The sequence below is a fragment of the Lasiosphaeria miniovina genome (assembly GCF_030549165.1).
Source record: "Lasiosphaeria miniovina strain SMH2392-1A chromosome Unknown B0T26scaffold_5, whole genome shotgun sequence".
Lineage (NCBI taxonomy): Eukaryota > Fungi > Ascomycota > Sordariomycetes > Sordariales > Lasiosphaeriaceae > Lasiosphaeria > Lasiosphaeria miniovina.
Genome location: NW_026848224.1, coordinates 1,296,211 through 1,322,555, shown reverse-complemented (window position 1 = coordinate 1,322,555; position 26,345 = coordinate 1,296,211). Strand labels below are relative to the sequence as shown.

The window sequence follows — 26,345 nt, the reverse complement described above, 5'->3', positions numbered from 1 at the left end:
CATGGGCAGTGCCAGAAGCCAATCATTACAAGCAGCACAAGCTCGCTTCTGGCTCTTTGCATCACCACGATAGGGAAGGTGTTCTCATTCCATTTGAAAGCTTTGCCCACCACCTATTGTTAAGGCAGATTCAAATCTTTCACCCTCATTTACAATTACCATCTCGCAAGTTGTAATTGTAACTAAATCTGTACCTTATCCCACATTGGCAATGTATACTTTTATGTTTAACGAACAGACTGGTCCGGGAGACAGGTATCCGGTGGATATCAACTGCTATGCGCCAATTGGAGAGGATCTCAGTTTGTGCGACCGGAAGTTGAGCGAGGAATCATTAAAGCTCTTCCAGATATCTGGAGGCGGTATCGATGTCTTACGACAAAACGAAGGTAAGACTCAATTCAATTTCCAGAACGCAGGCTCTAATATACACAATAGCGCTACCACAGACGCAATGTCAGCGAAGCTATCTCACCAGCAAAGAGATTGAAGAACATGGAATCCTTGAGGTATGAGCTGGCTGGGTTGTGCTTCGGCGAACCGTAGCACTGATATGAAGAGTACAGCACCTACGAGGGGACTCATGGCAGCATTTGATCTTGTAAGATTTGACTGTCAAGAAGAGCGTGGTACAGCATCGGTAGTGCTTACTTCGAATAGCGTTGTCCGGCCGACCTTTTCGTGGAGTCAGTTGTGTATTACAGAGCTCGCATTTCGTACTTTGCTGTCTACTTTGCGAGTCTTCACCCCCTTCCTCCAGGTAGTCCATGCTTTTGGGACGAAAACGAACGACAAGCAACGAGCGAGAGATTTGGCTTTCTGTCGGGTGCTATCTTCGGCATACGGTTCGTTCCATATCCAGTGTTCTTGATTAGCATACTTATATTAATATGCCGACCGGCAGAGTTCTGCTACAATATTCGCTACTTCGAGTTAAACAAACGAGGACGGGGCAATCCATGGTCGCTCCGACAAACCGGCGTCTATCAAAAGTGCCTGGCTAATAGGCAATCCGCATGGCTTCTCCTTGACTCTTCGAACTATATTGCAGACCGCATATTAGCAGCATTTGGGCAACAAAACAGGTGGATCCATGAATCCTGCAAAGTTTCACAGCTGTTGCCTCACCTTTTCATCTTTTCGGCTGCGACTAGGAACTGGGATCTATACATCGAGAATCTGCGTCAAAAATCCATGATATTTGTAAGTAATACAATACCTTTCCACTATTTAGAGTTATATTTTAACCTACCAAGATAGGATGAGAAAGCATATTCATCCCGTTTTAACGAAACCTACTTAGATGATTACAAACTTTTATTCTCCGACGTCCAGGAAATAATCTCACTAAATGAGACGATTACGTTAGCACTCACTGTTATAAAAGGGCAAAGACGTGCGTTTTCGGAGTACAGCAACCTACACGCGAGGTCGAATAAGAGAAAGTCAGGGTGTCACAATTGTGACATCGTGAGTACACTGGAGATGCTGAAGGCTAAGCTCCAACATCACCACGAAGCTATGACGATTTTGGAACGGGCGACTTCGAGGACCACAATTTTGGTAGGCCTACACATACAGTATTGAGTGGAGCTTGTAGCTAATCTTGAGGAGCTTTCTGCTATACTGCAAACCCGGGCGAACGACCATCTGCGAGCTACCATGGCTACCATTCGGACGGACACCACAAAAATCCAAGGGCAGCTCGGTCAGACATGTCTAGATATGAGCCATTTGCTGCAAGTTAGTAAGCAGGGACATCAAGATGCTACCAAAATCAAAATACTCGGCCAGGTTGCAACTCTATTTCTTCCAGCATCTCTCATAGCTGTAAGGGGATCCCTGCCTGCGAAACAGATAAGCGGCTAACATATATAGTCTCTTTTCAGTTCTACTATGTTCAGTGATTCCAATAACAGCATTTCGTATATAGCCTTGTACTTTGAAATCACTCTCCCGCTCGTATTAGCCACTCTTTTTCTCCTCATTCTCCTCGAGAAGGGCTTGCCTAAGGGTACGCAAGTGCTACCCTTCTTCCGGGATCTCATCAAATAACTTCTACCAGGTACAGGCCATGAAAACTGGAGCTATCTGGCGGGGAATAACAGCAGCACTATTAGTACTATATTGTCCGAAAGAGGAAGGATTGTTCGAATCTCTGGTTTTATATTGTTGGATTCACCAGGGTACCGGTACTGGACTCAACAGGGCGTGGCTGCACGCCGAAAACTGGTGGTTCAAGTGATGGATTGTAGATGTCTGTTCCTCTCTCTAGCTTTCTGGCAGTGCCAGAAAGCCCGTTCTTATACTACTATTGTGGTGGCGAAGTTGGTGGCAAAGTCTCTATCTAGAACCTTCGAGGCCCTTCTGCTTGACAAATTCCAACATATATATTTCTCCTCCTGCTTGCTTTGCTAGTCACTGATAACCGCTTGAATCCACGGCACAGCCACTGATCGTCTTGATCGTCTTGTAATGAGTGCCTACCTATCAATTCAAGCTTAACGATTTGGCACTGTTATTAACGCCCATCCCTAGGAGCAAGCAGGCAGGTTTAAGCCTTACTCAAGGGAATCCTCCTGTTTATGTCGATAAAATGGACGAGGTCGAGTCAGAAAAGTCACGTCGTACCAAGCTCGAGGAAACATCTACGTCCAACGAATTGTTAACACTGTTATCTCAAGCACCATCGCAACGCTTCTGTCATATGCTTCGTCGCGCAGCTAGCCCTTGAGGATCCCCTTGCACGATACCCGCAGAAATTACTCTCTGACTTCCTTGATGATTTCAGTCGGCGGCAGCAGCAGCAGCAGCAAAACCAGGCCGCCAAGCCAGATGGCCATCGTCCCGGGTTGCTGATGGGTTTCGAGATCGAGTTTGTCTTGGTGGATTCATCGTTTGACATTGCGACGCTCTCTGCGCTCGAGCACACAAATGCCTACTCCATGGCAACCGGCCTGTCCATCCTCGAGGAAATCGTGTGGGAGCGTGTCGGGCGTCTAGGTACATCACTTCCACACCGAGATCAAGAACCAGTTCGAGATCGCCTTGTCCCCGCTGCCGCCCCTGCAGGCCATCGATGCCCTCATGATGGCCCACACACACATATCTCCTATTCCACCAGGAACAAAGGATCACGTAACAACTTTGATGAGAGGCATGCCTAGGCATCTTCAGTACATCGAGCGTCCCGTCTTCACCGTGACCGGCAGGCCTGCACCTTTCATGCGTTTTTCTACCAAATCAACGAGAATGAGGTCGGTCCCTGATGCCATAATTTATTAGCAGGGTGGCATTATTATGAAGCTTCTCATTTCGGGACTAGTTACCTGAAGCTCCGATGACCGAGACTACGATAGGAAGCGGCTCTTCTCTCTCGATAACGGTGGAGAGGTAAGGAATATCACCGACTGTAATTTGAAACCCATCAGTAAGCCTCTCGTCAATTTGCATTTTGACAAAAGAAAACAAAAATAGAACAAGTGAAAAAAAAGCAACCACGGACCTGGAGCGGTGACATGTTAAGAGCAGCGTAGCCGCTCAGTAAGGAATATGGCCTGTGAAAAATCCGTCAGCACTAGCAATCGTGCTGCAGGAGGGGCAAAAAAACCTACGGGAGTTTGGCATCACGGGAGTTTGGCTTGCCAACCTCGATAGGGAGGAGAACCATGATTCTGACGACATCCTTGTCTCCCGCAACAAAGACTTTGTCAACAACCCAGTGCCGGTAAACCTCGGAACGGCGCCAGCTGTCACGGCAAGTGCCATGGCAGCTGGCTGAAAGGTCCTGGTAAGAAATCCCAACTAGGGTGCAGGGTCGGGTACGAAACCAAGTAGCCTGTGCAGCGCCCCAACACGTGACCCACAGACCAACCCTACTTCTTCAAGCCCCGCACAGAATTTAGAACCTCTTTTCCTTTTTCTTTTCCTTAGCTTTAGATTCTACGAATACAGCGACCTTAATGCAGCCTTGCCTCATCTAGTTGACTGTGCAGTAACACCAGCATTCATCCCGTTCCTCCTGTGAGATCGCCTTGCCCACCTCCCTTCCCTCCTCGCGTATTAGTAATCAGTATTCAAGGCAGCACAGTACCTACTATCTGAGTGTAAGGACGGCTCAGCTCACCATTGCGAGAGCGCAAATCTCGGTGGATGAAGGGGGTTTCCCGTATTTCTCCTCTTATTCCTTACGGAAATTGCCGAAGCTAAAATTGCTGGCGTCGCTTCGTTCGTCAGTCGCGTGACCCTTCGCTGCGCTACGGGACGCTTCCTTCCTCTCACTCGCTCCTGGCAATTTAGAGCGCGACAGTTGACTTATTTAGATGACGTAGAGAGCAAGCGAAGCGACAATATCCTATCCGGAGGCCAACAACTCCGATGCTCTAGAGATCTTTTCTTACAACAATGGCTAAACCTACACAACTAAACCTTACATCTAAGTCAGGTGGTCTGCTTATGGAACACCCCTGGATTTGGAACAAGGTTTGTCATCAAGGACTTGCCGCTCGCCACCCAACTCACCTATTTCAATCGCTTGCAACTCGACCAATTCTGCTTCAATACTTATCTTCTTTTCTCCATTCAATTGAGAAATGAAAGATGAAGCGATATACTCAGTTGGATTTGCAGAATGCGCTGGCAGAGTATGCAGAAACTGGCTTACTCCGTAGCTCTGCTGAAAATCACGGCATCCCCCCTACTACTCTCTTTAATCGGGTTCGTGGTTCCAAGCCAGCCTCCAAGGCCCAAATTCTTAATCAAAAGCTTTCTCCGGCTATGGAAGAACGCTTAACCGAATGGATTCTATTCCAAGGGTCGCTCGGTCACCCTCCAACCCACGCCCAAATTTGGAAACTAGCTAGAAGAATGCTCGAAGATAACGAGACCCTCGGAAAACGCTGGACTAGCCGGTTTTTGGCTAGAAATCCATCTATTTCTACAATTAGGCCTCGGAGAATCCATGCAAACCGTGCTGATCGAGCCTGTGAGGCCGTTATCCGGCCTTGGTTTGACTATTTGAAGCCTCCAGGCGTGGAGGCTATTCCAGCCAAGCATAGGTATAATATGGATGAAACTGGCATTGCTTCTGGCATTGGAGATAACGGCCTGGTTGTTGGATCTAAGGAAAGAAAGAAATTCCAGAAAAAGAAGAAAGGAGACCGAATTTGGACCTCGATTATCGAATGTATTTCCGCTGGCGGCCGGTATTTGAACCCAGTCGTCATTTTCAAAGGTGGAAGCCTTCAACAACAATGGTATCCACGCGATTTACAGCCATTTAAGGGCTGGAAGTGGAAACCCATTGAAAACGGCTGGTCTGACGATGATACTGCCGTCGCATGGCTCCGCAATATCTTTCTTCCAGAGACTCGGCCAGCTACCCCCTCGGAGAAGCGCCTCCTTATTTTAGATGGCCACGGTAGTCATACCACCGAAGAATTCATGTGGCTAGCCTTTTCTAATAACGTACAATTGTTATTTCTACCAGCCCACACCTCCCACGTTCTCCAGCCCCTGGATTTATCGGTTTTCGGCCCTCTAAAAGCCCGGTATAGAGCCAAGCATAACGAGGTTGTTTCCGGCTTCGACGAAGGCACTGTTGCTGAAAAGAGAGCCTTCCTAGAATGCTACCGCCAAGCCAGGGTCTATGGAATGACTGAATCTAATACCAAAGCCGGCTGGAAAGCTACAGGCCTCTGGCCGGTCAGCCTCAGGAAGCCCCTAAGCAACGGCCTTGTTATTAAGAATTCTAACGGCGACGTTGGTCAACTGACCTCTACGGTTTCTATAGACCTTCAAGAGGTCCATAACCCCATTCTAAATAAGAATTCGGAGGGCCGGCCTATATGGTTTACCCCTAAAAAGCCGAAGGATTTCCGTATTCAGGGGCAGGTTTTTCTAGCCGGCCAGAAACGGACTTCCAACGACCGACTTTTCATACGCAAGGCCGCAAAAGCCTTCGATTACGTGGTTTTCCAACTAGCCAATACGGCGCATCAATTGGAGGCTGCAGAAAAAAGCCTAGAACGCACAAGAGGCCGAAAGAGAAGGAAGGTCCAAGTCGACCCTAATACGCAGTTCGCTGGAATTGAGGAGGTTCGTGCCTCACAGAGAGAGGCTGGCAGAGAGGACCTTAGTTATTCTGAAAGAGAAGAATCAGGAGAATCCGATACTGAAGACTTCATCATTGTAGCTAATTAATTGACAAAGTTGTTGGCAATTGAAGTTTGTGGTGTTGTGCGGGGTCCGATTCAAGGGCTGTTCCATAGGCAGGGGTGTTCCAAAAGTCCCCCACCTGACTTATACAACAGAGCTATCAGTTATATACCCGCTCATATCGCTCGAGTCAACCTCCTCTTCCTATGGATCTAATAGCTGTAACTTCCTTACCTCGTAATCCGCTATCTTCAGTTACATGCTCTATACCGGCACTTCGCGGTATATCCTGCTCCGATCAAACGGCGACTCAAACATTAGGCCATCTAAGGTCTTGACCCTGGAAACTACCACGTACGATAGGCCGAACGCGAACTCTAGCGCGGAGATATCATAAACCACCTTGTCGAGAGTGACGCCCTGTGACTTGTGTACTGTGATTGCGTAGCAAATAAGCAGTGGAAACTGCTCCCGGTAGCCAGTACCAGCCCCAAGAACAAACTCCTGCCGAACCCTAAGGATAGGAACCACCAGCCTAGCCCTATCACGAAGCTCTTCTGGGTGTTGCCCGCCCGCTGCAGATTGGCTGGAACGGCACTTAGGGTGGGGCTCTCGCCAAGAGAAGGTGCATCCAATTAGGGAGTGCTCAGTGGGGCCAGTGCCAAGGTGCACTGAGCATGGCTGAGCTCAGGGATCAGTGCCGAGACCCACTGAGCGCACTGAGCAGGGAGCTCAGTGGGGATCAGTGCGTCTAGGACTGAGCACGACTGAGCATGTAAGGCAGGAACTCTGATTGGTTGCTCATAGTTCTATATAGGAGCTGGCAGCACGCTCTCTCTGGGAGAACGGTTCTGCAGCTATCAATGCATCTGGTTAAGCATACATTGGTTGTGTGTTGAAAGCCTGGACCTGAGCCGGAGGCAGTTTGATCGTATATCTCGACGTAAGAAGCTCCCATAACGAAATAGATACTTTGGCCTGCCGTAATTCTTTCAGGGCTTGCTGGAATAGAGCCTGGTCTTTACCCTATTGCCGTTGGACTGTGGTTAAGAATACCGACTTATCAAACGAAAGGTGAGATTCTGGCGAGGCGCAAGGGCGAGACTTTGTCCGCGGGTTACGGCAGCAGCTGCAGAAACTCTTGCGTTCGACGCGGCTCTCTGGGAATGAAGTTAGCAAGGAAACCAAGGAAGATAGGTCTAATAGACTTACCTGCTACCTGCCGCGATTACGGCAATCCGCGTAATTAAGGACGATCCATCGAGGGCCCCAGAACGACCGGAATTGGTCGATGTGAGGACCCGTCCACCAAACTGGCCCTCAAGCAGCCAGAGCCGCCCAGAACCCCGGGCCTATCAGAAGCCGCCTCGAGGCCCCACCTACCCCACTGATAGATGAAAACTTATTCGCGAGCACGCGACGCGTCGTTGGACTTTTCCTTCTTTCCTTCCTCAGTTTAGAATCTTCGTCGATAGCACCCAATGGACTGAGTTCACCTCAATGCCTTGCCCTGGTCGTGACAGTCGATGTCCTTCTCAACGCCGTAGGTGTGGCAAACTTTGCGGGCAGCCGCCTCCGCCGCGTCCGCTATAGATACCGAATAACCTGGCCATAACAGGCAAAACGGTACTATAGAGAAAAGGAGGTTAGCTACGAAGAGCGGGTAGATTGTAAGGTTCGTCGAAGGTACTACGGTACGAATAATTATTGGAAAAAGAAAAGCAATTGTGGGGTGGGCGAGGAAATTCGACGCGGGGTTGAAGGGCAATTCGCGTAGTCACGTACGCAAGCCCACCTTTACGCACGCCCCACCACGCCAGAAAGCATTTAAACGCTTATATCTCAGCCAATTTCTATTATAATACGAATCGGGCTTCAGATTCAAAATTTCCGTAGAGTTATACACATAATGATACCGGTTATATCAATTTTGGAAAGTGTGCTGACCGAATGGCAGATAGGCACGTGATAGGGGCTGCCCATATTGATGTGACTGAGAAATCGGGTCCACTTTTCCACATAGGTTAGCCAATCCGGAAAGGCGATAAGGCATCTTATCAATTTCACATAGTAATTTTTTTAGAGTTTCGCAGGAATATTGTCCTCCGGACAGGATAATACTGGTCATGATAGAAGGGGTAGATGCCAGCCTGCGTGTGGCAAGTCAGCATACATGCATACAAACTGAATATCACTTAGACGACTAATGGGGTCTGCAACATACAGTTTCAAGATATGTTCCAATATTAGCATTCCCAGCGCCATCAGGGAGGTCTTGCTTCCACAATTGGCAAGAGAAACGCCGGTTTTCTTGACGTGCAGAGCTGACTCGAGGCCAGCAACAAATTTGTCGATCAGAGCAGTCTGAGCTGGACTTCCCGTGGGGAGGTAATCCGCTGGGTATAGGACTTCGACGGGCCGCGGCTATGAGAAACAATGAGCACATAGGGATGCTTGATCTGGGGGTGTCTGGGTGGATCGAACCTCAGAAGGAGCGCGAAGCATGGGCGCATCACCGTACCACACCAAGATGAACTCGGAGAACCTGGAGACGTCTCTACCGAAGAATACGGGCATGTCGAACTCGCTGACACAAACATGCACAAGGTTAGTAAAACTCTCTTTTCCAGTCTCCAAGGGACGGACGCATGGTGGTATGTACGGAAATAGCCAACGACTCCATTCCGGTTCAGAATGCCTGTTGATGGAAAAATCGAGAAGCATCCGTTGTAAGAAGCTGGCTTACGACCACTTCCATTGGCTAGCCATGGCGCATTGGCAGTTTCATTTACTCGGCAATAACTTGTTCAAGGGCATCGCCTACTGTCAGATCCCACAGAGAAATCAAGCCAGTCGTACGAACTGATCCCAGCGGCGCTGGCGTGGCTGCTTCCAGAGGGAACTTGGTATCCATCGGCCCGATGATTGGAGGGAGCTGTGAACTCGACACATTCCAGGGGCTCGAGACATGCCTCAGAGTTGGGGATCAGCACATATCGGGCATCCCCAACGGCAATTTCGACATCGGTAGACATGTCTAGCCCAGTAAACGGGTCGGTCCCGATCGAAGTATTGGTAGATAGAGTCCGACGCCTTGTGAGAACAGACCCAGACAAGGCGATCTTCATTGAACAGCGTCCTTGATATAGGTATGTTGTGGATGTCTTGTCTACCTTGCGGTCCTCCTGGCCTTGGGCACGGTGCTTGGCGTCTCGAAATCAAGGCAGGTAGGTGGGTGCTAGTGTGGTTGGGAATGTACGTTCTGGGACTCCCGTCTTCCGGCCTCGGATGTGTGCGGTGCTTCGGTGTGGTGTTGCTCAGGTGAAATGCACCACTTTGCGAGAATCTCTGTCTGCCTTCGGACCTAGAGACGAGAAATCTCTTGGAAGCGAGAACAAGTAACCTTCCCTGCTTCATGCTTTCCCAGTCTCGGAATCTGGACTTTGTGGGCCGAGACGACCTCCTGAAGCTAATGGACCAAAATCTCCTTCCGAGAGTGGCTGCGGTTGATGCAGGGAAGGTACAGAGCACACGGCTTTTCGCGCTGTGCGGCATGGGCGACATCTGGAAGGCAGACCTAGCGGTTGAATACGCTCATTCACGGAGAGGCAACTTTGACGCCATCTTCTGGCTCGAAGCCGGAGGCGTCTCACAACTCGCGTCAGACTTTGGCCGCATCGCGACCGTGCTAGGGCTGCAGTCCGCCGAGGAGGCCGATAGCCTCGATTCAAGCGTAGAGTTAGTTGGCCAAGGCTTGGCTGACGAAACCAAAGAACAGCCAAGATGATGGTGGCAAAAACGGCGGCAACTGGCTGCTCATCTTCGACAACGCCGACAATTTAGATGCCATCACCAACTACGTGCCGTACCACGGAAACGGCTCAGTGTCGGTGATGAACCGTGATTCATACGCAAAGGAGCACTTCCTCTCCAACGGATCGGGAGCCGACGTTGAACCATTGTCGGCAGCCAACTCAGCGAGTCTTCTTCGCAAACTCGTCACAACGCAGACGCACCATGCCAACCAGGGAAGCGGCACCACAAACGACGACGAGTACAGGGCGAACCACCTTGACGGCTTGCCGTTGGCTATGACGCAGATGGCTGGTTTCATTCGTCACCGCCATCTCTCGATCCGAGAGTTCATGAACCTCTTTGCCAACGACGCCCGATACGCCGAGATTCATGGCGTCAGAGCCGAGGCATATGTGGATCTATGGGGCCTAATATTCTAGTAGTCTAAGGCCTTCATCCTCACGTATATTCCGCCGCGGCCCAGATAGCTAGACTTCTTCCGTACAAGCAATCAAGCCGTCAGTGTCCTTCCCACAGGCAATGACATGCATCCATTGTCTTGCTAACTAATTCTCTTTAAACTCCGCTATGCAAGCTCAATAAATTTGGAACCAAAGATGATTAATGGACGAATATCTTCTGTGGAAGTCCCTCCCTGAGCAATCCCTATTGAAGCACACGAAATATAATATAAAATTGACTAATATCTTAATGCTTAGGATCCTTCGAAAACTCAGCAGAAATTGTAACCCAAAAGACACTTGAACCACACCAGAATCTCTGTTCCCACCTCATCGAAACCTGGAGACTTATCTCATATCTAACATTAATATCCCACGAATAGCCCAAATACGTCTTGACTGAAACAATCTGTAGCGGTCCCAGAGTTGTGGCCCAGTCAAGATTGATGCCCTCGCCTAGAATAGCATGCCGGGGGTAGGTAAGTAGCGACGCATCGGGTTTCCCGAACGCAAGACGCGGAATTATTTTCGTCTTACCCTGGCTCTGTCTCATTTCCACTCCAAAGGTCGCGTGAAATGCGTGACCTAGCATCTTTCCGCTCGATGATTTGTCGTCTACAGCCATTACCCGTAAACAACCCGTAAACTCGGGTTGGCCGTGCAGCAGAAAGCATGAGTTTGCTGGGCACCAAGCCTCAGATGGTTCGGCATGCGCTATTATCGATTGCTCCGTTTGTACGTGCACGCTGTAGAGGTGGCTGATGTTGAGACGTGCGAAATTGGTCCGATGAGGAGTCGGCATCACTTGAACTCTTTCCACAATTCGGAGATCTCCGGGTGAAGGGGTTTTGGCCACCCGGTATCTATTGATTGTACTATTATTGTCTGGTGTTGACAGTATTCGGTATTCAGAGGCTTCGACAGTTCGTACAGCGCCAAGCGGGGGTATTCGGACAAAGAGACCTGGTCCAATCTTTCGAAGGAAAAAGTTTGACTCGGCTTCGCCATCTCCACTTTGATAAGGCAGACGCACCGAGTAACAATGCACCCCGGTAGTAGTGCTCCAGACGTTCAGAGTCAGCTCGCCCAAATCGATCGTGGCCTTGTTGAAATTAATGGCTGCCGATGACAAAAAAGTGGATCCCAAGATGTTGCCCTTCCGGCGAATATTGTGGCATTCAAGGAATAAGTCGAGAGACGGCGAGAACATGCTAAGGTACTGGTCGGAGATGTTGCTCGCATCCCAGCACAAAATGGAAAGGTCGGGGTTCTGTGCGAAAATCTCGTGCTGCAGCCGGAGAAAAGCCCTGTCCCCCTCCCCGTACAGCATTGGCATGTTGACGTCGAAGATGCCGAGCAGCGAGTAAGCTCGGTCCTCGATCCGTTGAGTGCTCCTGGTAGCTGCCCAGGACAAGCGTCTGGCCGCGGGGACAGTGTGGAGCAAACCCGAATTATTGAGCACGCCCTCGTCAATCCGGGTGACTTTAGAGATCGAGTACCGCAGTAATCGTTTGGACCCGATCCGGTTCCAATTCACATCGTAGAAGTGGAGACTGGAGGGAGCAATGAGTTCCTGGAGGGTCCAACCGCGCTTGAACCACCTGCACATTGAGAACGCTTGTTCTTCGTTATCGTACTGCTGCCCCCCAGAACGCTGCCAGTCAATGTCGGACAGGTACGCATAGCATATAGCAGAGCCTTGGTACCACTTGAACATGGAGTTAATGCATTCCGAGAGGTCGGCAGGATTTGCCTTGTCGATGCAGCACGTGTCCACCCAAATGTAGGCAAAGCCCTGAAGGGCAGCGACCCTACAGGAAGCAGCGACCTTGACGTATCCGCGCTTGGATAGAATGTTTTGATTCCCAGGGGCTAGTGTAAACTCTTGGAGTGTGATTTCGTCGGCTTCCCACGTGTGAGATAGGATGGCATAGGGAGGAATAGTAGGCTCGAAGAACTCCTCGAGCTTGCATGTGCTTGAGTTGATAAGCCTCATCTTCAGAAGTTTAGATGAAGCTTGCCGGGGAGTACAGGACGTTCGGTGACAAGGAAGAAGGAAATGCCGAGATGGCCGAGAGGACAGGGAGCAGAGTGTTGATTGGTGGTGATCGGAACTCGACATAACGGCTGGGCTGAAAACCAAAACCCCGCACATGATAAGATGCCCAAGTCTGGACTTCATCACGTGGGAGGCTTGAATCCTCTGCAGCTGCACGCTGGCTCACACCCCAGAACGCCGACGCAAACAGCTCTCTAAGGCCCCGAAAGCGACGCGAATCGGGCACGCATGGTGCTGCCAGACTCCAGTTGCTCTGGCAGGGAAATACATCTTTTCCCTCGGTTCTCGTCTGCTTGATTGTATCTCGGCGAGAAGATCTGGGCGGCGAGACCATTACGGGAGACGACCGATCAAGCCAGTAAAAGGCGAGAACCGAAAATGAGGGGGGAAATTCCAGCCCCCACGGCCAAGTTCGATTGCCTTATTTCCGAGTCGAAACGTGAGAATATCGAGAGCTTCAACCGAAAGCTAACATCGTCTGGACCAAAGGAAATCAGCAACTGCATCTGACAACGATTTTGAATCACGATTAACCTGAGCACACCCGGGCCGTCCCGGCGCCAATAGCGGCAGGGCGGGACCTGGAGAGGCCTGGAGAACAAGACTCGACTCTCATTGGGCATCGCCAAAGCTCCCAACCCTGCAACAGCGGCACCCGCAGATGCAAATCACTGGCGATGAGGGTGACACGCTACGCGCGGGACTGTGCACTTTGCATTCCGCCCTGAAGACAAAAGCTTCGGGCAACAGAGAGGCCTTGCTGCCTGGGATGCGTGTGTGCGTGCTGGCAGAGCCAAAAACAGCTTGGCTCGGGTCCTGAATCATTTCGTGCCCAACCCAATCTTCGAGACTGCGAATTGGGCCACAAGCACGCACAGCGACGCACAGACAGGGTTGGTGAGCTGTGTGTGCAAAATGAGCCACCTGTCGTAAACACGACGGGAGTCATTCGGCCCAGTGATTGGAATGCTTCCCCGCCACGTGTGTAGTGTGGACGTCCGACTCAAAAGCGATAAAAAGTCGTAATTAATAGTGCAAATGGACGCTGCTATTTCACCGCCGTGCGATCCTGCTTCAAATCTTACGTCTCGATTCTGCTCTCCAGTGAATGTCGGCGCATAAATCCCAAACCGTCCCACCAGACCTTTAATCGTCGGCAAATGTCAATTTCATGTTCCAGGCCAAATCTCTGAACCGAAGCCGATCGCACAAGTCCATCTTCACGGAGCAGTTCCAATTCGACTCCTCGGCAGCCCAGCGGGGAAGCTCCGAGCTGCTGGACGACATGCGCTCTCCCGGTTCTCCTACTCCGCGAGAGGTGAGACGGCTTGCATCGGACCATGACTTTGTCCTCGACGCCCAGCCTGCGCCCCGGCGCCTGGGGTGGTGGGCGTTCGTGGCGACCCATCTCTCGCTCCCAGCCGCTCTCTGCGCGGGGGCCATCTTCGTCGTCGTCGCCATAGTCTATACGAGTGCGACAAGCAGGCAGCTCCTCGAGTGTCCGGCATGGGCCGTCAACTGCAACAAGGCCGATGACTGGACGATCGACCATCTCGGCACCATCCAGGGCATCATTACTTTGGTGTTCTCCATAGGCATGGCCGCCTTGGCCTATGTCGCACTGACATTTTGCGAGGCGGCCGCCTGGCCCCTGCTGTCCGAGCATCTCTTTACTATTAGGGGGCTCGAGGCATACCTGTCAACAACGCGCGGATCAATAATAGCGGCCCCCGTGGCCCTCGTGTCGGCCAAGGACCCCGCGACCGGCTGTGTGCTCGCGGCTGCCGTAGCAGTCACACTAATCCCACTCGTCGCTGCTCCTCTGATCGGCTACGCATACACGCCAACCTTGCAGTCTGTGGAGCTCGAGAGCAGCTACACCCCCGGAGGCGGTATCCGCGAGCTGTACGCGCAGACAGACCCGCCCACGTCCGTCATAGTCGGTGTGCTGGCCGAATACAATTCCTGGGCGGCGGACCCGCCGTCGGAGCCACTGCCGGCGTACCGGGAGTGGTATGTCGACAGAGAGACGCTGGGCGAGCGAGGCAGCTTCTCGGCTCGGGCGCTTCGGCTGCAGACGTCCGTCTCGTGCAGCTCGCGGCAGGTGCAGCAGGTCAACCGCGACGGAGTGTGGTGGAACGCCTTCGAGACGAACATGACGCGCACGAGCAACAAGAACAACAGCGCCGAGGTCTGGGTTCGGCCAGTGCCGCAGCTTGCACTGTGGGCAGACGGCTTCGAGTTCGTCTCGGCTCGGCGCACCAAGACGACGCTGGTGTTTGCCGCACTGAACGGCTCCATTGACGGAGGCAGCTGGACACCCGTGGTACTGGGAAGCGGGATAGGAGGCGCATCGGCCGTAGCATGCGAGGTGGACATTGAGGCGATCGATGGCGCCTTTCTCACGACGAATGCGGCCTCGGACAACTCGAACGCCGACGATCTCGCAGTCCTGTCATCCGCCGACAACCTCGAGCTCAGCGACGCGGCCGCCGAAACACGCATCAACGAGATGCTCCTGTGGTTCACCGCCGCACCGCTGCTCGCCGGTAGCAGCGTTGACGGCACGCAGCCCATGTTCTTCAACTCGACGGCCACAAACCTACCCGTGGCCTACACAACCTCTGGCGCGGAGCGCAACACATGGACAGCTGAGGGGATCGACACGTTTATACGCATGGCGGTGGGCGCGCTGGCGCAGGCGACATCGCGCACTCGTGCGTCCTCGTCCTCGTCCTCACCCCCAGCCACAACAACACTCAAGTCAGCGATACCCACAAAGAAGCTGGACCCGTCGCGCGCAATGCTACTGATCCTGCTGCCGGGGCTCGTGGTAGCGCTCGGGGCGGCGGTGGCGTGGTGGACGGCGGCGACGCACGCGCGGAACCAGATCCCCGTGATGCGGCTGGCGGGACCGGGCGAGCTGCTCAAGAGCGCGCAGACGGGCTGGTTGCGCGGGCAGGCGGGTACCGACGCGGCCAAGACGTATCTGCCGCACGAGCTCGGCGCGCTCGAGGTGCGGTACGGCGTCGACAAAGACGGCATCGCGGGGCTAGCGCGCAGCACGCGGCCCTTCAACGGTCACCGCCGCGTTGAGTTCGAGATGGTTCAGAGCATTGCTGTTTGAGAATTGCCCGGATGACAAGGGGATAAGTTTGTACATTTAGGAAATTGGTATGGAATTATATGGGATATTTAATCAGGAACGGGGAGGAAAGAACATATAGAGAAACAAAGACTTTTGGCGGCGATGCCGACACAATCGGACGACACTTTTTGCTGCTGTTCGCTGGAGTTCGGACTGCATTGCTGCGGCGAGGAACGTCCACGGGGGTGCTAGGAGACAAGCCAACCGAGAGATCCAGGAAGAAAAATAGAGATGACATTAATTGAATATCTAGTGCATCTGGCAATTGGTATTGTAGGAGCGGCGAGGAGAACAACCGCTTCAGAACTGAAGTTGTCAAAGTTGTCAAAGTTGCCAAAATGTGATGAACCACTCCATCCCAACCGCTGGAAAGAATTCCGAGAGAGGTCTGGTGGGGCGTAGTGGGGCAAACCTGAAATACAGTTCAAGAAAAGAATTGTTAGCGCGGATTCCACCACCGTCCGGATTTGCAGATTACCCCACCATAGGGCCTAGACCTCATATGCAGCCGAAACGCGCTTCCGTTTATCAAAGCCGATCAAAGTCTCCAGTCGGTTTTGTAGTGTAGCGGTTATCACTCCGGATTCTGATTTACTCAGCTCTTTCCGGCAACCCCGGTTCGATTCCGGGCAAGACCTTAACCTTTTGCATTTTTCACCAGCGTTCTAGAACTTTTACCCCTCGTAATTTCATCCGAACTTTCATTTTTTTTATTTAATCCCATTGTGCATCGCTAGAGCTAGGCAGGTGATGGGTCGGAAGAACAGCATTTTCATTTCCTCCGCTCTTCACCAAACCACCATTCACGGCCTTGTTTAATTTTCACAAGCCCCAGCATAGACGTGATCTATCATTCTGTTATATATGGAGTCAATGTATTCAAATTGCTATACTAAACCACTAAACCCAAAAACCACCAGTTCAGCCACAGCTATATACACTCGGCACGGTCTGCATCTCAATCTCGGGATTAGATATATACATAGCAAAACGGCGTCCCGCCGACCGTGTTCATTAAGCTCTTGATCTGCGGCTTGTCTGTTGACAGCGGCGCAATATCAATCAAATCGTTCACGGTGGTGTTGGCGCTGGGCGGGAAGTTGAGGAACGTGTTTGTCCCGGAGACGCCCTGCGAGCTGTGTTAGTCGTTTTCTCTACGATGCAGTGGGAGGGAACTTATCATTACCTGGCGGTTGGCAAAGTCGAGCATCTGCCAGATCCAAAAGACGCGATCGATCTGGCCATGGTGCAGGAAGAAGGCGGGATCGTTGGGTGAGATGAAGGGGTCTGCGCCCGGGTCGCCGCCCATGGTGAAGTGGCCGCCGCCGTGCACGCCGAGGCTCGGGTAGGTGAGATAGCGCCCATCGCCTTGCTGCACAAGAGGCAAGAAAGAAACTCTGTCAGTTTCCACGGTCTTGCAGCAGGGAAATTCGCCGCGGGACACATACCATGATAGCCTGGAACAGCTCGACCGTGTTATAGCCGGTGATTAGGTCCGTCGTGTTGCGGAACGAGCTGTACCGCTTGAGCACGTAGGGGTTCAGGTCGCGCTTCAGGCAGCGCGGGTTGTTCAGGCTGGGGTTGGCGGCGGAGGTGAAGTTGAGCGAGCCGTAGATGGGCAGCGCAACCGGGCCTAGATGCAGTGTGATGTCCTTGAACGGCCCCTTGTACACGCACCCGCCGCCCGTGCCGGGCGGAAGTGGCAGGACGCTGGTTGCCGCCGGTAGCTGCAGCTGCAGGCCCGGGTGTGAGACGGCTGCGCCGTCGCTGCCCAGAGACGTGTCAGACCCGTCAAAGATGGGCGAGTCACGCGGCGAGTTGACATCCAATCCCCACTCCCAGTAAGGAAGGTTGCCTGGCCGTCTGTCAGTTTGGCCATGAAAGATCGAGGATCATTTCGGACAAACCTGTGTAGCCGCAGGCCTTGAGCTTCTGCTCATAGACATGGATATAGTAGCGGTGCCATGTGAGGAAGGTTCCCTGCGAGGTTGTCAGTATTTATTGCCTACTCACTCGATGGATTTTCGGGACCTGGATACGCACCGTCAGGTGGATGTTAAGTGTCTGGTTCAGGTGTACCCAGACAAAATCATCAAACAAGGAGAATGAGCCCGGCACTTGGCCAGCCGTGAACAGACTCCCGGACGCGATTATGCACTTGGCTGCCGAGATATAGTTCTTGCGTTGCGTCGGAGCCAGAGTCCGCCTGTTGTCCAGTTAGAACGTGGTTGCTCTCGGGCAGCGGTCCTTGGGGACAAGAGGACAAGAGGACAAGAGGACAAAGAGCGTACCATTCTTGTCTAATCTTGACATTCGCCGGCGTGCATCCTCCTCCGAAATTCCCGAGAGCACTTAGTAGAGCAATGCCATTAAGGCCGGCCAGAGCCAGTCCCGAGTCGACGGCAAGTTGATCCCAGGACGGGAGGATGGTGGCCGAGGCGGAGAGGGCTGCCGTAAGACAGAGGATGGGTTTGAGAAGCATCATGATGGATGATCAACCTTTCTCCCGAGCCCGTGGGTCGAGGTTACTGGCACCGGGGAGCGGCCTCCATGCGGACCGTCGGAGTTATTATAGACATTGGAATGCTTGACGAGCAGGCTGGTCCAGTGCGACCTAAAGTCTTGGCCTAGCACCGAGGGGCTGGACTAGGGAGGCATTTCCGTGTTGTGGGCGGTTATGGGTCAAGCATGTTGTCCCAGGGCAGAGGGAGGGATCAGGGCGGAAACATTGGCTGGCCTGATGGAGTCCTGGGCAGGCATTTGGAAACGCTGCATTGGCTGCAACTCTGCCATGCACGTCCTCAATAGGCAAGAGCGCGGGCCAGCGAGGTTGAAATAAGAGTGTTGAAGATAGTCCAGCTCTTTGTTCGGTCGACCTTGGTGATGGTCGCCCCCCCTTTAGATCCGCCTATGCTCCCTAAATCCGCGCACGGTCAAGATTCAGGGGGACAGTACGAGCATGGGAACAGGGCGCGTTGCAGGACTGAAATTCGTGCGGAGTGGCAGGGATCACCGGCTCGCATGCGGGCACGACCAGGCGGGAAGTCAAGCCGTGCCGTCTCGTGGAGGGACGGAGCGCAGGGCTCACCAACTATAGCAGGCCCTCGCCAGCCGCTGTTGGCCAGTGGTAGGCCGCTCAAGACAGGATGGCCGACGCCACGGTTCCATTTTGGTCGTGGACTGAGGTGTGGTAAAACTAGCCTTTTCTTGGTTGGCGAATGATGTTGTCCCGAACAGCGCCGACGGCGAACGGGACGGAAGTGGGAGGTGGTGGTCTTGCGTCGTCCGCGTCGTCGCCTCCCAGCGGCATCGGCACTTGGGCAGGCAACTCAACTGGGAGAGCAGCTATTCTCCGAGCTGCTTTCCTCCTATTTGCTGCGATTTCCTGCCACCGGCAACTCTGCTTGATTTTGGCCTTTGGGCGGGCCACTCAGCGAGATGCTTGGGTGCGTCGCGACGCATGCGCTGTGCCATGCTGCCAGCCTCTGAACTTTTTCTGGGCCGCCCACCCAGCCAAGACACGCTCAGCTCGCCTAGCCCGTGGCATCAACATCCATGGAGTGTTGCATGCAGAGTTACCTGGCAGCTGGATGCTCCCTCCATAATAATCCCAAACATTCTCTCCTCCTAGGCGCCCACTAACCTCCCACATCTCCGTGAGTGGCCTCCAGTGCAGCGCAGGGCAGGGTTATCGAAGCGTGCGGGTTGATTCGATTACGGGGAAGTTGGAGCAGGCTTTCCTCTCCCCTCGCGCTAGGCATGTTTTGACGAGGTGACCAAGATTCGCATAGGAAACGACATGCGGGAGGGCGGCGCCATTGCATTTTGTGCGTCGGTTTGCGGGGGAGCAGCAGGGATGCGGCGAGGAAATTGCCAAGTACCTGCCCTCTACCGTAACCCTTTGCTGACTCTGCTGAGCGTGGACACGACAACCGCGTTGAACGGGAAAGTGCAACTCAGTTTCGTCAAAGCGTGCATGCTGCAGATACTTGGCCAGGGAAGGTGCTCCCTGGATGGAATTTCCTCGATATTATTAGCTGTCGTTGGGGCGCTTTGCAAGCCCTGGGTGGGGAGCCGAATGCGGCCGCAAACGATCCTTCGCTCGTCTTGCCCACAAGCACCAAGAAGATGGTGCTCCGACCCAAATGAGGTCAGTGAGGCTCACGAGCTCCAAATTGCTGTGCTCATAACATCAAACATCATATATTGGCAGCTCCACTGTGCCCGCTGCGCCATTTACTCTCTAGTCTATTAGCTGTGGGTTCTAGAAGGCAAACCCGGCTCTGGGATCCGAAACGCCGGCCGTCTTTGCTGCTTCCGCCCGCCCACCCGTCCACCCGCTGCAGCGGACTGTGGGCGTGCCAGTAGAGTGCTTATTTCTCCCGAGAGAACAAGCCCCGAGCCGTGTTTCTCGACGCTGAGCCCAAAGCCCACGTGGAAAGCATCCGTGAGTTCCGTGTTATCCGCACGACTTGCCATTATGAACGCGCATTGTTTCTCTGCTTTCCCTGCTTGGGAAAAAAATCGCAATGCAACGCAGCCCATGAGCGTGCATGGCTGGGTTGCGAGTCTCAGGCATATGTGCGCGTTTCTGCAGCGAAGATAGGTCCTTTCCCAGCGCTCCACCTCAGCACCCAGCGCTCCAACCCAGCACCCAGTGCCAAGCCAATTGTGGTCCCAGGTGTGTGGGACAGGCGCTGCTCACCCAGATAAAATTATCTAAAATGTAACCCTTTAGGGAGAACAAGGCCCTGCAAGGCGCAAGGATAGAGACGAAATTTTGGAGGTCCTCAAAAGATATGTCTTGTCTGCTCGTATGCGCACCCACCCACCGCCGGATGTACCGCACCGAGACAGCACCACCACCTCAGACTCCCAGCACGTTGCTCAACGGGCAGGTAGCAGCCCAAACTGCAACACCGTGACCACCTCAGGCGCCTTTGCCACGTGTGCGCCGGCCGAGCACAGCGCTACGACTGACCGACAGACGCAACGACCGACCGACAGACGCAAGGCAAGGTAAGCGCCCCCGATTTGATGGTCCGTGGCGTCGAGTATTGGATCGACTATCGGATTTGGACATGGCCGAGGCTGCTGTTGGCTCGGAATAGTCGCCCTTACGGTTTACCCCCCCTCGCCTGCAGTTCTATTGGTGTTGCTGGGCGAGGAGGTGCGCGCATCGGGCCGCACAGACATCACTTTTGCTGTCCAGCATTCGGTCTTTTTCCGCACACGGCCATGCACGAGAAGCTTTCCAGCTTTCTTCTAGCGTGCTGTAATCCCTGACGTGGCATACTTACCCAGCACGTCCCCCTGTTCGGCGTCTTGTCGGTGAGCCGTCCAATAGTGTAATTTATTGCGTCCAAACGTAACTGCATGTCTCTCACAGGCTCACGTCTACCGTACCTACTGTGTATGCGAGTTTCCTCGGTGCTAACGTTACCCTCTCGGGAACATCAACACATGCGGTTAGACCAGCCTGTTTTGGGGAGGATAGAGTCCGAGTCGGCATGCGAAGCCGTGTTCACCACGTGGACTAAGTATGATCTTGGAATATCCGGGAATGTTGCCTTGGCCGGCGCATCTTGTCCCAAAACACGTCAACTGACAACTTGCACCGGAAACCCGGAAACTCGGGAACTGGCAGAAGACAATGGAGGCTGAAAGTCAAATATCTCGCAAGCGGAACTAAGCCAAGTCAGCTTATCCTCTTGCCTCCGTCTAGACGCACTACACATGTACGCATCTGCGGCCTGACTAAAATCAGACTTTGAACTACTCATGTATGTCTTACGCCAAGTGATGCCATGATGCCGTAGTATACGAGGAATTTGGTTGCCACCTATGCAAGTTCGAGTGTAACCACAGAATGGAAACAGAGGAACCAATAAGGATAGTCAATTCCGACATCCTATTCAAGTCAGCTCGCAGAGATAAACTCGAGAGGCCATAAGCTGATATGCATACAACACGGCACAAGCTGTCTGCACCTGACATTTACCCAAGTCTAGCCGGCGGCAGCGGTCAAGTCAAGCCGGCAGGCAGCAGACTTGGGGAAGGGCACTGAGAACCAATGGTCCGAGGCAGGCAATGAATGGTTACCAATGTTCTAGCCTCTTCTATGGCATACAGAACAGGTGTACTCGGTAAGTATTCGAAAGTATCCACATACCTACGACAAAAGCACCCAAATTTCGATTGGGTGACCAGTATATTCGATAGACTATTTGCCAGCGAGCACGAGAAACAGACTTTGTATATCCGTGTGCAACACACACATGCACACACACACGATCTCTCTCTCTCTCTCTCTCTCTCTCTCTCTCTCTCTCTCTCTCTCTCTCCGTCCCTCTCTCTCTCTCTCTCCCTCTCTCTCTCTCTCTCCTTCTCTCTCTCTCTCACACACACACACATAATCTCTTTCTCCCTCTCTCTCTCACCACTCGAAACTATTAGACAGTAGTCGACACTTGTAGCTTGCTTATAACAAACCCCCAGTGTATAGTACGGGTGTTGTGTGCAACACATCCTCCCCAAAACATCATAGTGCCTCGACTAGTTGGTGCTTCAAGTCTTGGCCTCAGCACAAACCGGTCTCTTTTAGCTGAAAGCAACTATTAGCCCACCCTTAGTACACGTTATCGAACTCGGTCACTATTCATACGCCATCCTACCTTATCTAACAATCCCGTGCGACCTCACAAGGTTTCGACGGTCAGAAGCTAGAAACAACCATAAATCAATGCCCGGTCTGGCACTGCAGCGAGCCACTTCAGCGGAAGGGATTAGGGAAGCCAGGCAATCATGGCACCTGCGGGGACACAAGTGGTAACGTGAAAAATGTCCATTGATAGCAGTCAGCAGGTAGCATGGGGTAGGTACAGATACATATCTACAGGAGCGGGAATGGGAGGTTGTCGGGGAACAAACAAAAATTGACCTAGAAAACGCCCTCGCTCCTTTTATGTCCGACAGCATGACGTTAATTATGCAAAAAAAGCAAACGTGTGAGGAAGAAGCGCTCTTCTTGGCGCCTGGAAGTCCTCGTTTTCGGTGCCAAAGCTGATGTTTTTCAGAGGAAAAGGAAAAAGAAAATAGATGACAGATAAAAAAAACAGGAGGGACGGGGCAATAAACACAAGAAAAGGTAAATAGATAATACACATTATAAATCCGAGACCAAAAAACACGTGGCACTACCGCGCCTCCTTCGCGGGGATGACGCCGTGCTCGACGGCATGCCAGATGGCCGGGTACACGGCGCGGGCGTAGTTGCTGCGACGGCGGAGGACGTACTTGAGGTCGACGACGTGGTCCCAGTTGGGGATGTGGGGCACCTCGTCGTCGAAGGCGTGCAGGATGTAGGTGCTGGAGAAGTCCGTCTCCCAGGGCTCGTGGGCGCCGGGCGCGTCGCGCTCGCGCACGTAGGCGATGGCGTCGAGGCACGTGGTGGCGGCGCTTGCGCGTAGCTGGCCGTCGTGCGCGGCTGCGGCGGTGCCGTTTGGTAGCAGTGCGGGGTCTCCTACGGCAGCGGACCGCAGCTGCCTGCGCGGGTGCGGCTGGAACAGCTCCCGCACGCCCTCGTACTCCCAGCTCACAGGCGAGAAGGCGCGCGGGTTCAGCACGAGCACCTCGGCCGGCACCGCGTTGAGCCGGAACGCCAGGTCCGACAGCAGGTGGATGCTCGCCGTCTCCCACTGGCCCGTGAACACCTGGTGGGCCGCCTCGAGCCAGATGCCCATCAGGATGCTGTGGGGCCGGGCTAGCATGACGCCGTTATTGACAAAGCCCGTGTGCTCAACGGTCAGCACCACGCCGCCGCCGACGACGTTGGCGAACCCGGTGCGCCGCAGCGGCGCCACGTCGCGCAGCGGGATCGCGTCCGTGTCCATGTAGATGCCGCCGAACTCGCGCAGAGCCTCGATGCGCACAAAGTCGGCCTTGTGCTCCATATTTATGATGTTGACGCCCTTGGAGGTGACGACCGGGGCCACGGCGTGGCGGTACGTGACGCCCGGGAGCGACAAGACGCGCCGGGTCCAGACATCGTCGGACGTCCTGGCGCGCTCGAATACGTCGGGGCTGGCGTCGGTGTGGATGTAGATGCGCTCGGGGCCGAAGTAGTAGTGGGACGAGTAGGCCGAGACAAAAACCTTGAAGCTGAGGCGGAAGACGTGGGGGTCTCGCAGGAGCCAGACGTAGTGGACGATATTTGGGATCTCGCCCTCGACTGGATTGCTGCTGCTGCTGCTGCTGCTGCTGAGCGTCGTCGCATTTGGGCTGTCAATCGCGGCTGCGTTCTGGATGCCGTCGCAGGCTTTCTCCCGCGAGATGCCGACGAGCGAAAAGACGGGGACGCGCGACAGCGGGGAGAGGGGCGTCGCGACTCGGAGGTGGAGGTAGAGGTAAAGGAAGGTCAGGATGGAGGGGATGGCGAAGGCGAAGAGAATGCCAGCTCGCGGCCAGGCCTTGACGTAAGGCAGCGCTCGACGCGGGTCGAGAGCCGCTATACGACCTAGCATGCGAAGTCGCGACGGCCTTCGCCCCAGATCGCTGCAGCTGCGCGGGCGCGGGCGCGGTTGCGTTGGGTCGAGTCCGACGGAATTGCAAGGTCAGCCCCAGCAGAGTTGGGGAGACGAAAATCTTCCCAGCTTGCAGGCAGGCAGATTGTGCCACGAGGAAATTACCCCACACTCGACGCGGGAATCGAGAAATATTTTTGGCGGCCCAGACCCTCGCGACAGGCCGTCAACAGGGGGGGGGTGCCGCTACACGAGCTGAGAGCTAGCCCGTTTCCATTGTCGGGAACGGGCGAAACATGAACCCTAACCCTGGGCTCGAAAGCTCGAAAATGAAACTGCCGTACAGAATGCCGGACTGCGTGAATAGCACCAGTAATCAACAATAGCTTCCAAGTCCCAACAGCATGTTATCAGTAGTCAGAACTGATTTCCTCAACAACGCGAAGGGCCGTCCCGAAACTCGCCGTTTCAAATGTCTCCTGAAGGGCGCGCCCCACAGCTCGTGGTGACATTGGCGAATCCAAGCTCGCCACGGAATCGTAGGATTAACCTGTGTATATAAGGTGGGGTCCATACGAGACCCGTGGGCGCCCAAATGAAGTCAAAGTTGCGCTCTTGAACCCTCACTCCGAACCCAGTTACAACCACGCTAGCTAAATCCTCTCGGCAATAAAGAATACCGTTAATTCGAGCTAACACCAAAACCAGATGGAACCAGTTGTCTACACACCGCGCCTGAAATTGACACTGGTCACAAAGGCTGAGAGGGGAAGCCCAGAGTACGAATGGCTTCATATTTTGTGGAGCGACGAGAAGGCCTCGTTCTGGAGGTAAGATGCGCCCGCCAACCCCTATTCTGATTGTTCTATTACTCACCATTCCCACGCAAAGCTTCAATGGCCGGTCCAAGTCCACCGAGGAGACGGAAAAGCTCATCGCCAGCACGTTCCCGACGCCGCAGGCGGGCGAAGAAAAGTCGTACCGGGTAGTCTACGCCGTGCACGCGCTGCTCGAGCCATGGACCCCCGGCGACGGCACTAGCCAACCTCGGGACCAGCTGTCAGAGTTAATCGGCATGGTGTCGCTGCGGTCGCTCAACGTGGGCTTCGTGCTGCCGATGCCGGAAGAGTTGATGATCCCCGCGGCCGAGGCGGCCACGACGCTGCTGGCCGAGATCTCGTACATGTACCTGCCGGGCGCGTGGGGCAAGGGTTACGCGACCGAGTCGGTGCGCGCGGCGCTGGCTGCGTACGGCCGGGCAAAGTCGTTCTGGGCGCCGTGGGAAAGAGTTTACGTTAGGGCCATTGTCAATGGGAGAAACCGGCCCAGCGCACGTGTCCTGGACAAGATCATGACGCACAAGGGCACGTGGGAGTGGACGGCTCCGGGCAAGCCGCTGTTCATTGGCGGCGAGTGGCGCGAGCAGGACTTTCTCGAGATCTACGGCATGCATGTGCTCGAGTGAGTGGCCGAAGGCGTTGGCAGTCGCGGGCGAGGACGACAATTAACGAACACAGTGGATGGGGGTGTAGACGGCGTTTGTCTTGCAGTCTGTCAGTAGAGCGATAGAGCGAGGGAATTCTAGAACCGTACGTCTTCAGGGCGCCTTTGGTTCGACCTGTAAGCTAGGTCAAGGAGCCTTCCTGACCGCCTTATCGGTATCCCTTTGGCAACCTCGAGGCAACCTCCGTTGGAATTAAGTCCTATTTTCACCCCCGTTAACCTACATTAAGAAAATAGACCCACATAACTAACTTTCGCTAACAAAATCCCATGCTTCCGCTTATCGGCCTAATGCGAAATGAACTCCATTAGCCACGGCAAGGACGTACTAGTCTTCATTTTTAGGGCTATACAAGCTACGGCGACTGCACTACCACAAAGGCCACACCGCTGTAAGAACCGCACCAAAAGGGCCATGCCACTGTAAGGCAAAAAGGACCACATGGACCACAGGGGCCACAGGGGCTGTAGGGACTCTGGTAACGACCGACGACGGCGACGGCGACGATGAATACGACGGCGACGACGAAAGGATCGTAAGAAGAACCATATTGAAGAAGGAAAGAAGGAGGGAGAGAAGTCCAAGGACTCGAAGAAAGGAAAGGCATTAGTTCGGGCGGGCCGGGGCTAGTCCCGGGTCTCAACGCCATGGACTTTTATCACATGCTTTTCACCTACCTACCTGCCTACCTACCTACCTT

The 26,345-nt window shown here is 53.6% G+C and overlaps 8 protein-coding genes and 1 non-coding gene across 9 annotated transcripts; 6 read left to right on the top strand and 3 right to left on the bottom strand.

The window, feature by feature from the left end:
* The first annotated feature begins 17 nt into the window (after window positions 1-17).
* B0T26DRAFT_715152 (uncharacterized protein) lies at window positions 18-2,255 on the top strand. The gene is made up of 8 exons (XM_060442228.1): window positions 18-389; window positions 439-509; window positions 567-601; window positions 661-845; window positions 905-1,203; window positions 1,261-1,563; window positions 1,615-1,830; window positions 1,879-2,255. Exons 1-8 carry the CDS (start codon window positions 212-214, stop codon window positions 2,053-2,055), a joined length of 1,464 nt encoding a protein of 487 aa, XP_060294072.1. The 5' UTR covers window positions 18-211; the 3' UTR covers window positions 2,056-2,255.
* Window positions 2,256-2,596: 341 nt separating this feature from the next.
* Window positions 2,597-3,871, top strand: B0T26DRAFT_873081 (uncharacterized protein; the record flags this gene model as incomplete). Its single annotated transcript, XM_060447982.1, has 3 exons — window positions 2,597-2,605; window positions 2,685-3,003; window positions 3,576-3,871. The coding sequence occupies 3 exons, from the start codon at window positions 2,597-2,599 to the stop codon at window positions 3,779-3,781; spliced, it is 534 nt and encodes a 177-aa protein (XP_060294071.1). The 3' UTR covers window positions 3,782-3,871.
* Window positions 3,872-9,709: 5,838 nt separating this feature from the next.
* On the top strand, window positions 9,710-10,391 carry B0T26DRAFT_752943 (uncharacterized protein; the record flags this gene model as incomplete). Its single annotated transcript, XM_060445602.1, has 2 exons — window positions 9,710-9,889; window positions 9,930-10,391. The coding sequence occupies 2 exons, from the start codon at window positions 9,710-9,712 to the stop codon at window positions 10,389-10,391; spliced, it is 642 nt and encodes a 213-aa protein (XP_060294070.1).
* A 716-nt stretch (window positions 10,392-11,107) lies between these two features.
* B0T26DRAFT_741729 (heterokaryon incompatibility protein-domain-containing protein) lies at window positions 11,108-12,408 on the bottom strand (the record flags this gene model as incomplete). The annotated part of the gene is made up of 2 exons (XM_060444006.1): window positions 11,108-11,126; window positions 11,633-12,408. The coding sequence occupies 2 exons, from the start codon at window positions 12,406-12,408 to the stop codon at window positions 11,108-11,110; spliced, it is 795 nt and encodes a 264-aa protein (XP_060294069.1).
* A 1,348-nt stretch (window positions 12,409-13,756) lies between these two features.
* B0T26DRAFT_648529 (uncharacterized protein) lies at window positions 13,757-15,598 on the top strand (the record flags this gene model as incomplete). Its single annotated transcript, XM_060438007.1, has 1 exon — window positions 13,757-15,598. The coding sequence occupies one exon, from the start codon at window positions 13,757-13,759 to the stop codon at window positions 15,596-15,598; it is 1,842 nt and encodes a 613-aa protein (XP_060294068.1).
* A 574-nt stretch (window positions 15,599-16,172) lies between these two features.
* B0T26DRAFT_t188 lies at window positions 16,173-16,257 on the top strand. The gene has a single exon. It is a non-coding gene; the product is annotated as a tRNA-Gln (tRNA).
* Window positions 16,233-18,104, bottom strand: B0T26DRAFT_780401 (uncharacterized protein; the record flags this gene model as incomplete). Its single annotated transcript, XM_060446688.1, has 6 exons — window positions 16,233-16,748; window positions 16,806-16,991; window positions 17,068-17,474; window positions 17,527-17,599; window positions 17,663-17,825; window positions 17,911-18,104. 6 exons carry the CDS (start codon window positions 18,102-18,104, stop codon window positions 16,590-16,592), a joined length of 1,182 nt encoding a protein of 393 aa, XP_060294067.1. The 3' UTR covers window positions 16,233-16,589.
* Window positions 18,105-22,836: 4,732 nt separating this feature from the next.
* B0T26DRAFT_596577 (uncharacterized protein) lies at window positions 22,837-23,862 on the bottom strand (the record flags this gene model as incomplete). The annotated part of the gene is made up of 2 exons (XM_060435615.1): window positions 22,837-23,077; window positions 23,156-23,862. Coding segments are annotated over 2 exons (948 nt in total), but the record flags the coding sequence as incomplete, so codon positions are not given.
* An 845-nt stretch (window positions 23,863-24,707) lies between these two features.
* Window positions 24,708-26,059, top strand: B0T26DRAFT_715119 (uncharacterized protein). The gene is made up of 2 exons (XM_060442227.1): window positions 24,708-24,971; window positions 25,033-26,059. The coding sequence occupies exons 1-2, from the start codon at window positions 24,850-24,852 to the stop codon at window positions 25,604-25,606; spliced, it is 696 nt and encodes a 231-aa protein (XP_060294065.1). The 5' UTR covers window positions 24,708-24,849; the 3' UTR covers window positions 25,607-26,059.
* The last annotated feature ends 286 nt before the right edge of the window (window positions 26,060-26,345 follow it).